General features: G+C 40.4%; 1 protein-coding gene across 1 annotated transcript in view; it reads right to left on the bottom strand.

Moving 5' to 3' along the window:
* Positions 1-4,171: 4,171 nt before the first annotated feature.
* LOC102370752 (serine palmitoyltransferase 3) overlaps positions 4,172-15,918 on the bottom strand; it is a 127,700-nt gene continuing 115,953 nt past the window's right edge. Inside the window, exons 10-12 of the mRNA XM_006036792.1 lie at positions 10,301-10,436; positions 7,668-7,797; positions 4,172-4,514 (exon numbers count right to left, since the gene is read on the bottom strand). Coding sequence (XP_006036854.1) covers positions 4,401-4,514; positions 7,668-7,797; positions 10,301-10,436 — 380 coding nt within the window. The 3' untranslated portion in view covers positions 4,172-4,400. The remainder of the gene's footprint in view (positions 4,515-7,667; positions 7,798-10,300; positions 10,437-15,918) is intronic.

Genomic DNA, 15,918 nt, shown 5'->3' on the forward strand with positions numbered 1-15,918 from the left:
GCATCAGCTGGCACTCATCTCCCCCAGAACAGTGCCTGTTATCAATGACTTTCTAAGCAGACAGCTATTACAAGAAGGTGTAGAATTTGGTAATAGGCAGCAGGTGCTGCCACCATCCCACCTTCCCTCCCTGCTCTTCATGAACACATTAGACTCAGACAGGTTAATATGACTCTATTTGGTTTACCCATGAGCACCAACATGCCACTAATGACATGATTCATTTTGTTTTACAATGGTTACCTGGAAAATTGTTGATACAAACTGGTATGAACTGCTTTGTGTGGCTGAGATCCAGGCTGTAGTCTTCAGTTCTACTGATTCTGCCCAGGTCCTACTTCAGTCCATTCTTCTCCTCATCCAGTTATCTTGCAATATGAGCTGGTTTATGTTTGGTCCTTCCAGCAGTACACCATGTTTCATGGTGATGGCATGCATCAGAAACAACAAATGCACTGTTTATGGAATATTTTTGGGCCACCAGTCTGCTGCAGACAACAGGCTCTTTTACAGGGAAGGCCAAATGGCCTTTTTTATAACTATTCTGGTGTCCCTGAAGGCACCCAACTGATCTGACAATTGAGCATCCAAGTCAAAAGCCAGGATTTCCTGTGGAAAGGAGGAAGAAACCTAAGGAAGAAACTTACTTATTGGGTAGAATGAGATCTTCACCACTGTCATTCGCCCAATTATTTCTGCAAGTGGCTGCATGGTATTTGCTTCATGTGCTCACCCAGGATGAATTCATGATCAGTGGCTCTCTCTCAAACAGGGCAAGGAGAGGTGATGTGGTTAGTACTTAAGAGGCGTGGCAGGATTCTGCAAATCTTGGCATCATCATTACAAGCTGTAGGGAGCATGTGTGTGTGTGAACAACTCCTGTGGTGTTTACTGCTGATGGGAGCAGGACTATCCTGCAGAATGAGCAATTGCCTATTTCTGTCCATGAGAAAGGTGGACCAGTAAGGCATTAAGGAAATCTTACAGGCTGCATGAGATGGACAGTTTGGCTGATATCACTGGCGCACATCAGAGTACCAGGTGAAAGGACTCACACTAGCTAAGTTGCTGGGGACCCTGATGGGATATGAAGAGGGAGGCACACATGGGAGTCATGCTATCACCCCGAACTGATTGCACGATGCAAATACCTGATGGCTCCCACTACATTATCTGCACTCTGGGCCTTCCTGGGCTCAGAGACCACATGCAGAGCATGGGCACCTGCTTTGTACAACTCTGAGCCAAGGCACCTTGCGCCTCTCTTCCTCTCTCTCCCCTGACCACTAATACTTGATTAATGCTCCTACATAGGCCTGAACCTTATAGAATCTGAACAACTGAGAGCTGTCTCTCTCTCTTTCTCTGTTGGCAGGGAAAGGAAGACTCTTGTCAGCATTAACTATATTTGCATATGTGAATAAATGAGGGAAAGGCAGGGATTTTTTGTGGATGATATCTGTTATTGGAATGACTGCATGGTTGGGAGGGACTTAAGACAATGAGGGAAAGCAGCACCCAAATACCATGCTTCCACATGCAAACACAGTTAAAGCTCACAAAGGCATACCTGCCTGCCCAGACATTCAGCTGTGAGCTATAGAATTGCACCTATACTATCTGGCTCATTATAAGCCCTTGGGGAAGATTGGGCCCTTAACTACTAGAGAGAAAATGAAAAATTAATGTGTGTATATAATCAAAATATATTTTTAAGTTTCTTGTATTTCTGAGACAGTTAGACATGACCTAAATCTGGATAAAAGGGGAGTCATTTGCCTCTATTACTTTAAGGAAGAACATAATTTTTGCTCTGTAGCCCTAGACTAGTTGTGTTGCAGTCAATAGGAGTTCTGTCATGGATGTGAGGGGAGCTAGAATTTCTCTTCAAGTGTTCAAAGCTGGATATGTTTAGCTTGTGCTTTTTTTTAGTATGTAAGGGATGGAGGGAATTTTGAGAAAGCATATAATATTATATGTAAACTGACAGCCCCTGAAAAATAGCTGCCCTGTCTCCTTAATATGAGAGACCATGTAGAGAGTAACATTTGGAGGGCAGGAGGAATCCTGCATTAGACAGACAACATTCCCGCACAGGACAAAAAGCAATCAGTCTCTAGCTTAATCAAACTCAGGCTTCTTTTTGAGAACAACATAGTGTTGGTTGCATTAGCATCTAGAACACTGTTTGCTGAAATATGGAATGTAACCATATAACGCAAGATTGGAGGTCAGAAGTCAGCTATGCTGATTTACACTAGCTGAGGATCTAACCACAGATATGCAGGAGCAGAGACCTAAACTTTGCTTTATCAGGCTTGGCTCATTATTTTTCCTTGTGGAACAGCGCTCTTGGCTGGAAAGTTTTCTCCACCCCCTCCCCATCGATTAGGCTTAAGCACACACATTCTGCATATGATGAAGCTTTGCTTTGCAAACTATCAGGTGACTTTTAACAAAGGGGAAAAAAACACTTTAACTTAAAAAAAACCAAGTTTTTCTTTTTAATATTTATACAGTGTATTTACTTTGATACACAACCATGACTCTCTCAACCCTCCTCAGTATTTGTCAAGTTCATCTACTGGCGTGAACAATCATATAACACCATTCAGATCTCCTTCCCAGCCCTCAATATACACTTTCTAAAGCTAACATCTGACATTAAGGAATGTGTTGCAATCAATTCTTAAAGTTACAGGACTATTGGATTTTATTAACTTGCACAACAACAAAAAACCCCCCAACAAAGCCCGGGTCCTCATAACTGATCAGACTTGTTTTACCCTCAAAGCTGCTTTAACAAGCAGGGAGTAATATATAGTAATTGGTATTCCACAATTTAATTGTTCTGTTCTTAAATCTAATATTGCAGCTGTGGGTTAAGTTTACACCACAGCTTTCATGAACATGAAAGTGTGGTACATCTGTGCAGCAGAAAGCTAAACATCTCTTGATCTGATGTGTTTACAATGACATTTGATATTGTGGAAGGGTTTGGAATTCATTCTTAAAGCTGCAGAACAATTTTTAATTGATCTCATACAGAACTACGGTCTGCAAAAAAACTCCCCAGAACTGCTCAGGCTGAACAAGTTCCCAACTGTGTAACAAGTAAAACTGCGGAGGATTTTAGTTTCCTAAGAATCTGGCACATTCATTTGTGGCAACAGAAATGGGACCATGATCATGTCTCCTCCCTCTGACTATGGACCATATTGTCAACTCTTTTAATCAGTCATTTTATACATAAACTACATTTTTACAATTAAATTAAATAAAAAGCCTTTCTAAACATACCACAGTAGCATAAAGAGAGAACACAACATTTTCATAAGAGACACTTAACTGAGGGGATTTAATATGTTTAGAAACCAGAAGCTTTTCAAATTAACAGGTGGCAAAGCTGCTTAGGGTGCACCCTGAGCTTCATATTCTGTATGGCTAACAGTTTCAGCATTATGTACTTTCTAGAGCATTTATGAAGCTCATAACTAGTTCAAGAAACTCGGGAATGGGCTTATAAATCTCATCTGCAGTTTGTGAACTTCAAGTATCTGTGTGGTTTGATCAATGTTTTTAAGATGAAAGTTAAATAGTTATTACAATTATTTACCACTTGAACATAAAAAGGGAACATGTCTGCTGAGTGACTTTAGTTGCCATAAGACATGGAAGGCTGCAGGTCGAATGCTTTAGCAGAAAAGTTTTCACTTTCAATGAAAAGATTTAACTCATGTACCATAGAGCCAGTTTTTCTTTCCTCACGATCAAAAGCATCAAGGGGCAAGAAGAAGAAGGGGGAAAAAAATCAGCATATTTCCCCTCCACAGTTTTCTGTCAGAAAAAATTGACGTGTAAAAAGGAACATTTTCTTTTGTTGTAGTTTAGCCGTTTTCAAGTGCTTGTCACTTATTGAGAACCCCTATTAGAAAGACTGTTGTCCCTATCTGTTGTATTCCTTTGTAGCTGTCTGCAATTCTGCTTCAGGTACATACCTCTCAAGAGGTGAGAGCTGATTTCACTGATGAAATTCACGTAAACTAACAAACTATGTTGAAATCCAGTCGTTTAAAAAATGTATTATCTCAACCTTAATTAAGAACTACCCAAAGCCAACTTCACACAAAAGCTGCCTAATAGCAACTTGACCAATAGATTCAGTCTCCTTGCAACACAAATACCTTAATAAGTATTTAGTCCAGGGGATAAACCTGTAGCAATATCCCAGTCTCTTGAACACAGAAATTTGATACAGCAAAATGCAACAGCAGCGCTTCCCCTTGTTTCAGATCACCGAGAAACAAAAACTGTCCTTGGAAGGGAAGAAGTTAATATCTTAGGTTCTTTCTTTTCCCCTGTTTGTAACATCCTAATATTTTCTTCCTGGGCTGAGAGGCTTAATCTTCAAGTTCAAAGCTTGTTTCGTCGTATAGTTCAGGACGAGATGACTTGGAATTCCGGGAATATTTCAATTGTAGAAAATCGCCCAATTCATCAAGGGCATTCAGGACCTGCAATACCATCACACTATATCAGTTATCTTAAAAGGATTTAAAGCTGTTCTCACTTTTGCTTTCCAGCTGAACACGTGTAAAAAAAATCAGTGTTTTTTAGCCTTTCAAATCAGAGAAGAAAAAGAAATATTGCACAAAGGCCGAGTTTTGCTCCAAGCTGGACTAGTGAAAATCAGTGAAGTCAATTGAGATGCGCTGAATGCTGCACTAGTGTCCTTGAAAACTGAAGTTGATTCAATTAAGTTATGGTTGTATTAGCCAGTAACAATACTTGACTCTTGTTAAAATGGTATGCTTTTCTCTGAGGGAAAAATATTTCAAATACAAATTCCCTTTGCATTGAAACAGTCACAAATGAAACATAAGGTAGCATTGCTGCATTTACAGATATACCCAGTAGCATCACTGGGAGTCAGCGAGCAGGGCATCAGCCCTGGGTACTGACTTATAGGAATGCAAGCATGGCGGATGCTGCTGCTGCCAGCCCAGCTGCCACTGCTACCGTGGTTGCTACCACTGTCCATGGTGCAAAACTTCCTAGTTATGCCTCTGACTATATTCCAAAGACTGGCTTCACCATTGCATTCTCTTACTGAAGAATCAGGCCCAGAATCCTGAATAGAGTTGTTGTGAATATTTTGAATAGGCCTAGTTGGTTTTAAAGTGCATTATCCCCTTTTCCTTGTATTATCATCACAGCTGGCCTGATCCTAAACTGAGGGTTTCCAAGTATTCACACCTCCACTGAATTTAATAGGAAGCAAGGGCAGTCAACAGCTGACAGAAGCAGTTCAATATCTTACGCTTTTTACTCTGCTATCAAATGAAGATAGAGAAACTGAGATTTCAGTCTGAGTTTGGTTCACTCAGTGCAATAATCTCAAGAGCCAAAAACGTTAGTTTTTTTGGTGGTGTTAAAAAAAAGTGAAATTCCCAAAATAAAAAAGGACCTTTGATGTAGTTAAAAATATTTATCATCCTTGGAAACCATCCCATACTGGGATCATCCCTCTTATACATTCCAGCCCATGGCTGAACCCATTTTTTGCACCAGTCAGACATTTTCATTGCACCAGAGCTGTCTGTTTTTATGGTATGCCAGATTTACAGCAGTCATGCAACGGTTATCCTTACGAACTTTCCAGCTGCCTGATGTAACTAAATGAAACTCCCCCAGGTATTTCCTATTCTTCATATTAGGTGCAGGGAAGCTTGATTATGCCTCCAGTGTTAATAATACTGTAATATGAATGTAATGTGTGTAACAGCAGGAGGAACCAGGGGGCAGTCTGCAAATTTGTGATGTCTATTAATTTGACCTATTATGTCTATTTAGGTAATGTCTATTAACCTTCCAGAAACCCCCAGGAAAAAAAAGAAAGAGGAAGCTGGAGGCTGGAGTAAGGGGAAGAGAGAGCATCCCACAAGTGGAACCTGGTCAGCCCTACACAGAAGAGTGCACAGTGGAGCTGGAGATCTCACGGGCTCCGTCAGCCAGGACTGTAGACTGAAGGAGCTGGATTTAGAGTTGGGGGCAGCTGCAGGCTGCTGTCTGAGTGCTCTAGGGACTAAAGGCTTGTTTGAGGACACCTCTGGAGGTGCTAGGGGAAAATTAAGCTGTTGAGTGGATGTTACCACAGTATTGATGTTTCTTTACCTTTTACCTGTTCCCTCCCTTTGGCCTGTTGGCTTGTGACCTGAACCCCAATGATTTTCTATATAAAAGTGGGAACTCCCCCTCGCTTCTTGTGTCAGTTTCTGGGGCTGCAGGGTTGGTACAATATGTAGAGGCAAAAGCAAAATTGGGACATATTCAAGGGGGCTAGTATAGAGCGTTAAGGCCCTAGTCCTCCAATCACGGTGTATAGATATGTCTCTGGGCACATATGACATGAATTGCAAGAAAAAATCTTGAAAAGCATAACGGACTTATTGGTTTTAGAGAGCAAATGCAAAATAAAGAAATAATGGCTCTGACTTCCATAATTGATTTCAATCCTTATTACTAGATCAAAAGCTTACACAGTCTTGGGAGTAAACAGGGAAATAAGGTTCCTGCCTAACACTACCTATGTAGCCAAGCACTATTACATTTTTGTGTTGCTGTTCCTTTTTATTTCTGTGCTATTGATCTCAGGGTTCCCTCTTACATCTTTGTAAGCATTTCATACTGCACAGATCAAAATGGTGTTCTAAGTTTTTGTTTTACAATGTGCTTCACTGACAGGTAGGCTAGTTTTTTATGTATGGCTTGAGGTCTCAGTCTTGCAACTGTGACTGGATCCATGTCCTCAGAGTAGAGTTTGCTGAGATCTGGTGTGAAATCATGGGTCTGTGTGCACTTAGCATTGGAGCCTGTCTTACTGGAAAATTCTGAATGTAAAAAACTCATCTGTATTTGAACAGTTATCCAAGAAGAGCCTTAAAATCTATTGGCAACCAAAAGAGTTCCCCATTTCCAACCCTGAAAAAAGGACAAGCTTATGATATCCCAAATTTCTCTCTCTCCAAAAAAAATCACCTTTGGATAAAGATAGAACATTTATATTTCTTTTTCTAAAAAATTATGGACATATGGAATGGAGGTCTATAATGGAAGTGTCAGCTAACCTCAGCTCTGTTTCTGGTACCAGGCTGAATATGGGCATATGGCTCCTTTTAACCCAATTGGTACGTACAAATAACTCCCAATATTTGTTTGAAATTTCCACATGTATCTTAAAACCCCCAAGGCCATGTTATATTTTTCTGCTGGAATTTAACTAACACATGGAAATATGGAATGAAAATAAGGGTATGGAAAACCTTATTTGCAATTATTTCCACATCATTTAGGGTTTCCTGCTTGGGTAGTTTTGCCCTAGTAGTTAACTTTGGTCTTGCTGTGCTCCTCAGGTGGATCTTTATTAGTTATGACAGGTTTGGTCACTATTAGAAATAGTGGAACACAGTGCAGTTAACTGTGTGATAATTTAATTTTTTTAAATAAAACATGTATTATTATAATGGCTGAAACATCTTTAAAGATCAAGTGACAAAGATCAAGGAAAACAAATGCAAAATGAATTATTGAGGTTCAAAGTAACAGACTTGTAGCTTCTCCCCGCAAGCATCTGAAGTTAATTTCATAAGGACATCTGCTGTGCTTACCGTGTCTAACATCTCCCGTGTATGTGCAGCTGACACACAGAACCGAGCCCTGGATTCAGTGATAGGAGTAGCTGGAAAGCCAACGACAACTACCCCAATATTTTTTTCTAGCATGCGCCTTGCAAAAGCCCTTGGGTGGGGTAGGGAAGGGAAAAAGAAGAAAGCAAAAGGAAATTATCTCCAATAAATTGACCACAAAGAGAAAACAGTCAAGTGTAATAAAACAATAGGTGAAATCCTGTCTCCTCCTGAAACAGTTGGTAAAATTCCTTTTGATTTCAATAGTGCCAGAATATCATCCAATAGGACTGAGTCTTTGCAATGTTGCAGTTGAAAAGTCATTTACTTTCTTGGCAAAACGAGCAGAAAAATGCTATGGCTGGCATAAGTGAGCAGAGAATTCTGATACAATTGTATTTTACAATCACTTTGCACAGATGTAAGTGCTGATGGAGGTCTTAAAGTAGCAAGACACAGCCCTTATATCAGTTGGTGCTAAATAAAAACACCATTTAAATAAAATTTAAAGCCCTGTTTTTTGGATAAGGCACTGAATATAAAGTCGAAGGAAAATACTGCGGTTGAGAAGGTCTACACTGGGATTTGGGAGGCCAGGATTTGGCCCTAGCTCCAAAACAGGCTTTTCACATGGGCAAATCACTTGACACACACAGATTCATCTCTTTAACTGTAAATCAGGGCTCATACCTACCTGCTAGATGTCCTGAGGATAAAATTATTCATGGGAGGTAGGTAATACAGAGGTATCTGCATAAATGAATCATCCTTAACTGGGACTAGTGCTCCCCAAACAAATCCTTCTCACACTTTGTGTAAAACGATACAGGGAGACCATGGAAACTGAATAAACTGGTACATAAGAGAAATGGGTGTGAACCCACAGAACACCTCTGGAGGGATTGTGACAAACCAGATTAAGGAGGAAGGTCCAAAGGTGAGGCACAAGCACTGACAAGTCCTTGAACTCTGACCAGTTCACACAGAACTTTAGGACAGTGAATGAAGACATCTTTGCTGATCTTGAAATGATCAGGGATAAAAAGAACGGTTCTCTAAGACTTCTATTTAACATTAAGTCTGTGTGTATGCCTTTTTCTGACTATTAAATTAATGTTTTATTTCAGGTATCCATCACTGACCCTGAATAAAGCCTGAAACCTAAGGAACCTTATTAATCACAAATGAAGTTTTAATTTAAAATATTTTATTACTGTTCTACTCTCCATTATATGTAAATAAATCTTAAATTAGGCTTCTTAACAATATTTACTGTCCATGCTTTGTGGGTTTAACAATTTTACAGGGTGACTAGCACCAGCTGAAGCAACTACTCAACCTGAAGTGACTTTAATTGCATGAAGTTGTCTACTTTTGTCTTTCTTTTCTTTTCTTAATTAATTTGTTGTCAAAGATATTCATCACATACATGTAATTCTAATTCCATCAACATGTTCTTGAAAGACAAATGAATGCTAAGTAAAGACATGAACACTGTTAACAGATTATTGGACTTTACTAAAGTTAATTAGGAGCTAGAGAGTTCATACTAGAACACTGGCATAAAATAAAAGGTCATCATTAAGAAGTTGTAACACAACTTGATTAATTTCAAAAGCCCCAAGAGAGAAAAAAATGGCTCTGGAAATAAAGATGCCACCTATTCTTCCCAAGCAACCATTCCAGCTACTTGTGTTGGGGCTCTGTTATGATTTTGTGTAGCTCACTTCTGTAAGGTCTTCTTTTCTTGCCTATCAGAAAGTCCTTCCAAGAGGTTTTAATAATTAAACTATAGATCAGGCCCTGAACACGTGGCTCACAGCCACCATATTACATGTGAGACCCTTCAGTGTTGCTCATGGTCTTTGGAAATGAAAAAGAGGTTGACAGGGGCAGCAAAATATAATGTTGCCTGCAACATGGCATTTACTTAATATTGTTGCCCATGGGCCATCAAAGTTTGGGGACCATTGTTAAAAACCCAAAGGATCCTAGTCGATTTGGGAAAGGTATCATAAATCCTGTTGATTAGTTAATAGGTTACTGCTCGCTAAGCAATGTTTATGTCTAATCAATAGATGGTTTTGTCTGATACATATAAATAATGCAATGTAGATCAGTGTAACAACATTATCAGTATAAAGACATGTATTAGATGGAGAACAATAAAATATATTTTAAAATTAGGCAATGTGCACCTTTAGTTATAAATGTTAAAAATGTTACTGGCAGGACCTGAGGAATAGTACCATGGTACCAGAAATCATGTCTAAGTCTATTCCAACCAACATCACTCCAGCTATACCAAAAATGTTATTGTGAGACATCAACAAGGAAGAGAAAGATGAGTCATATCAAGCAACTTTTGAAAAATGGGCAGTGCATATGTCAGGGACATTTCGTTTTTAAATTCCCATACACAAAATACCCTGATTTTTTGTACAGGAAAGCTAGCCCAGAATGAAGCCCATGCTTAAATAGTACTGGCAAGCTGATCTAAAGGAACACATTTTTCTTCTGCAGCATTATCCACAAGTAGTCAGCTTCTTATAGTTTAAACCAAAACCTAACTGTGAATGAATTTGTTTTCTTGGTAGGCATATTTCAGTACTTACGCTATTTTACCAGGAATATAAAGGAGCAAAGGAACAACAGGGGAATCATCATTGCCATAAATTATGAAACCCATTTCATGCAGTCTCTGCCTGAAGTATCTTGTGTTTTTTCTTAGCTGCTGCACTCTCTGTAGCCCTGAAATGAGACAGTCAAGAACTAAGTCAGTGCCAAGATCACAATGGGGTTCCCTTTCAGAAAAGAGACACAAAACAGGGATGACAGGTCAGTTTCAGAAAAAGCTCAGAAATCCATGAGCTCTTTCTGCTGCTATCTGGTCTATGGCTAAGACATATTTAACAAGCCATCTCTACAAGCTAAATAAATAGTCATGCTAATTGAACCTATGTAACAGTATAGCATTTTTACCAACCACTATGCAGTTATTCCTGACCTGATATTAGTATTAAGCCTGCCATAGTTAGATATATAATACTCTTCCCTATTGGAGTGCTTCTTTCTCTTTCAACACAGACTGACGAATAGTGGCCTTTATAATGCATTTTCTTAAGAAAGATCAATAGCATGCTGGGTGAAACATTGATGGCAGTGGTGGTATATTATGACAGTGTATAAATGTGGTCACAGACTATTATTTGTGTTTTTTAACTAAAAATAACTTGCTCTATTCTTGTGATGCCCTGATGGATAATAATAAGCACCATACCTGGGGGAAAAGAAATCTCATGTTGGGGTGAGCCAAGCCCAAACTTTCTTCGAATTTTCAGCAAATAAGAAAAAAAAATTCAGACCAGAGAGGGTATACATGAAACACTGTAATAAGTTAAATGTATAAATACATTTAGAAATAATAGTTTCATGTATTTAACCTCAGATGCTGTTGCCTTTTAAAACTGATGTGTTCCTCCTTATGGATTTGGTGTTGGCAGAACGAAGTTTAATGTATTTTTCAATAAACTGTCCTTTTTAATAGTTTAACTGTCCTTCTAAATAGACCAGTCGTGTACACGCTACTGATAATGCATATGCAGTTACAATACAGATGTATACAAGATCTTTCAGTTCCACCCAATCCCTAGAAAAGTGATGGAAGGCATAGGATTAGGCATAGCCAACATTATTGATGACAGTTTGGAAAGGAGTCCCTCCACCTGATGATCGGTTTACGCCCTGCAGCAAGAGGATTGATAGACCTTGTAATTTTTTTTATCCTAGCTAATCTAACAGATGCTCTTCTACTTCATTGTCTACGCCTTAGACTCTTCCCAAGACACTATATTTGTCCCAGTCATGTCCTAAGGCATTGCTAGGGATGGATCACTTACAGACTGAATTGGAAAGTGTTTCCTAATATCTATCTAAATTGTTTGCTTTTCAACTAAGAGGGTGCATATTCACAAGCACTTTACTGCAGAGTAGATTAATTAGCTCCGGAGTAAAGCATCATAGTCTACATGTGCACTGGTATTAGGCGCAGTAAATTAATTAACTCCGCTATAACTCCATCCTAACAGTACTATATTACGGCAAGGTAATTAAGTGTGCTGAAATGCATGTGTAGATGGTGAGAGGGGCTGGCTGAGGCATGAGGGTGCTAAAGTGTGGCGGGGCTGCCTGCCACGTAGCCACACAGCTCCGCACTTACAGCACTCTTGTGCCCCAACCAGCCCCTTCGCTACCTGACACTGCTACCCAGAGTCCAGGGCTGACCCTGCCCTCAGCCCAGGACTGCTCTGCCCTAGCTCAATTACTGCTGTTCCAGATGCACATGTAGACACTGAGCCCAGCAGTTTCCTCTAACTTAAAAAGCTCCAGAGTTTATTGTCTCGCATTAACTGCATGTGTAGATGCAACCAGCATGTCTTTTTATATGATGAGAAAATGTGAAAACAAAGAATTTAAACTTGCCTTTCCTACACTGGTCAGTTCATTATTTTATAGAGCACCATATTGTCTCATATTATCCTTTCCAAGCAAAATTATTCCTGTCTTTTAGCTCTTTCCTTAGTTGTTGGCCCCTTTTCATACACTCATCTTTTTTACTGCTCCTCCCCTTCTGATGTTTTCCAGGACAGGGGACCAAACTTAACAGTAGCTGCCGGGATGGCATAATGCTGCACACCTAAATGTACCCCTGACAGAACTATCCACAGGCTTTATTCCTTCAATACAGTCTTCTTTGCTCAACAAAGAACATTGGCTGGTTTTCTGTGATGATACCTATGTTTTCTGGAAAGATAACTACCAGTATGTGTTAGCAGTTTTCCTTCTGTTCTGCTTAGCACTGATCTGCACTGATTCTCACCTACCATGATATGGTCCTTCTGAAGTTTCTAACAGACCTCCCTATTTTCTACTGTCAAGTTCCCAACCCTGAAGCATTCCTTTATTAAAAGCCCATTATCACAGGTATGCAAGGGTTAGAGAGGGCTGCGGTCTTGAGGAGTGTGGGAAATGCTTCCTATGTATGATCCTGGAGGCAAAATCTACCCTTACAGAGGACAGGGAAAAACAGGGAGGAGACTGGGTCACGGGCCCAGCATGGAAAAGAAGGATGAACCATCATCTGAATGGCACAACTGTGTATACTGATGCACAGCTCCTTCAGATGCCCTCTATAGGGCAATTTATCTTCATATTGGCCAGTGGTTAAATGCACAATCCTTCTTCCATTGTAAAAATGGTATGTTTTACTTCCTTCTTAACAGTTTGTTGTGCCAGATGGGGCTTCTTTCTTCTCACAGCCTGTATTTTCCCAGCAGCTCTGCATAACAGATTTTCAGTGCTGGGACATATGAACAAGTTAAACCTACCAGTTCCTTTACTGCTTATGCTGTGGATGCTTTCAGAGAATTCAGGGAGGCGAGTGTCACAGTTAGAATCATAGAATCATAGTTTCTCATTACTAAAGACAAGCTACTTTGTCTCTATCAGTGTATGTTCCTCTAGCATCTATATGACTCAGAGGGTCCATCTACATGTACAATTAATGCATAGAAAGCTTACTGCACAGTAAAATACTGCACAGTAAGCTTTCCAAGAGACCACATCTACACTTGAACCGGTCAGGAGCAAATTTCCTTCTGACAGGAGAAGTTCAGAGGAGGGATCCTGCCTTGATCTCCTGCCATATGGCAGCCAGAGGGAACTCTAGGCTATCCTGGGTGCCAGCTCCAGGCTGGCAGGGGACATCAGGGTCAGGCCTGGGATCCAGTTGGCAGCCCCCTGCCCTGGGCAGCTGGCAGTGAGCAGGGTGGGACAACTTGTGGCTAGCCCCTGGCTAGGTGGGAATTCCTCGCTCAGCTGGGGACTCACTGCCAGCTGCCCCATAGTTGGAACAGCTCCTGGCCAGCCCCTGGCCAAGTGGGGAAGCAAGAGCTCCCCTGTCCTGGAGCTACTAAGCTCCCCACTCCTATGGGGAGCCAGGATGCCTGCAGCGCTGAGACAGGGGAGTGCGGGTAGAGAGGGACCCGGTCCCAATGCTGATTGGCTCCCCGCTCCTGGGGGAGCTGGGAGCTGAGCAGTGCCAGGACCAGGCCCCCTGCTGGTGTGGCTGACTGGGAGCAAATTTGCTCCCAGTCAGTGTCTACATGAGCCCTACTGCACAGTAGACTAATTTACTACATAGTAGCTGCTGTGTATGGTTACGTGGTGATGCTTTATTATGCAGTAGATTAGTCTACTGTGCAGTAAAGCATCTCGCATAGATGGTCTCAGCGTGAAGTCAGGTGACATTAGTTCAGAATTGCAGGATTCATCTTGACTATTTTTATTAAAAACTGACACTGTGATTGGCTCTTTGGTATACCTAGTTATTCTACTCTACGTGAGCCCTGACCAGTCCCAGAAGGCTGATGTGTATAATTTTTCCCGGGACATTAATTACAGTTTAAATAGCATTTCTCATGTTTTGATAACTTCATTTTGATAACTGTCCGGTAGAACTTCTTCTTCGTTACTTAAAACAAGTAGATAATCTTTCCCCAATTCTTTCAAGGTGGCACGGTGAAGACTGATGCAAACACCACCATTTTCCCTTTTGTATCTAGGTAACTCTGACTATTGACTTTTGTGTATTTGCGCATATTTGTGTTTGTATCTTTCATTATGTAGTCTTTGAGCTCCCTCATAGTCCAAATGCTAAACCCCCATGTACTAATGCTAATTGGGCTGAATTTCAGTTATTAAAAGAATTTTCTATTTGCCTCAAGGAACCTGAGGATGAATTGTGGTAGCCTTCTTCACCGGGAGGTGAAATTCACCAGGTCCAGAGGGACTGTACAAAGCGTACATTCCATTCACATCCCATTTACTCATGCATCTAACCCCATTGACTTCACTGGGACTAAATGTGTTAGCAAACGCTCACCAACCTAAGCATAAAACTTCCACAACTGGGTCCCTGTCATTCAAGCAGTATTGACTGCTTCCCCCCTGCCCCAACTCTTTTTTTTTTTAATTCTGAGGAATGCAGACTTTGTGGCTCTAATCAGGTAATTCTTTAGCAGTCTCTGTTCAGATAGAATAGGATTTTCATTGCCTAACTTTCCACCTACAGGCTGTTTCTAACTTCCACTTTTTTAATCCTCTTATACTGGAAAGGTAACATCACAGTAGCTTTATCTCCTGGCATAATCCCCAGCTGAAGGGATGGAAGGATATTTTTATGGTGAGTGGGCCAAATATAGAATTGAGAGGAAGGGTTGCAGGGGGAGGATAGTGTAGAAAGTTAAGGGTGACATGGAAAATAATAATAGTTTGTGCCCTTTTTGCTTTTATTGTGCATACAAAAGTCCTAAAACATTTTCCTCCACGATACTCTTCTTTACCTTTCACTTAAATCTCAGATTTTTTTTCTTAAATCTCAGAAATATCAGGCCTAATCTTCCCTGGTTAAACTGGGATATTCACTTGGAAGCTGGAGAACATTGGCAATAAGGCATGATTGGCTTTGATGCTGGATCTCACTACTGCACCTCCTGTCGTGCATACATCACGACAGGAAGCACAATTGTGTGAATCACACATCAGATCCTGTCATGCCTTTACCTGAATGTCTAGAGGGGCCCAAATATATTGTAATACATCATTACTCTGCCCCATCCAGAATTCTTATTCTGATAGTCTGCACACTGGTTTATTTTTTTTTCATTACTTTTCTTCTGCAAGGTAACTGATTTTACGTTTTAGCTGTGGGTAAGAGCTTGTACTCACAATATCCTTTAAATGATTCCTATATCACTAGGCTTCAGAGACAGCTAAGTATCCCAACATGAGGTATTTCAGCTCTTTAGCTGGAGAGTGTACTTTGGTTTTGCACACACGTTTACAGTTTTTAACCCAATGATTATTTTAATGTATTTTTTCTGCCACCATCATCCTCTTATTAGATTGTTGTTCTTTGGTTTTCCATCTTTCTTTCAGTACTATCTGTGTGTGCTGTGACAACAACTATTATTAGCCAGGCAGATCTTGTGCACAGTTCTATCAGAGTTAGTCCTGTTGTTGCCTTTCTTCCAACTCCTTTTGATTAAAATGGAGACCACTACGCCTACATATTCCTCTTTTGCTAACCATGTCCTAGTGCACAGGTTTAACCAAGATCCACTTCATCCGTTTTGCATCTTGTGTAGTCAAGGAGCTCTCCTGACAAGGTTCT

Source organism: Alligator sinensis, unplaced genomic scaffold (assembly GCF_000455745.1).
Source record: "Alligator sinensis unplaced genomic scaffold, ASM45574v1 scaffold1174_1, whole genome shotgun sequence".
Classification (NCBI taxonomy): Eukaryota; Metazoa; Chordata; order Crocodylia; family Alligatoridae; genus Alligator; species Alligator sinensis.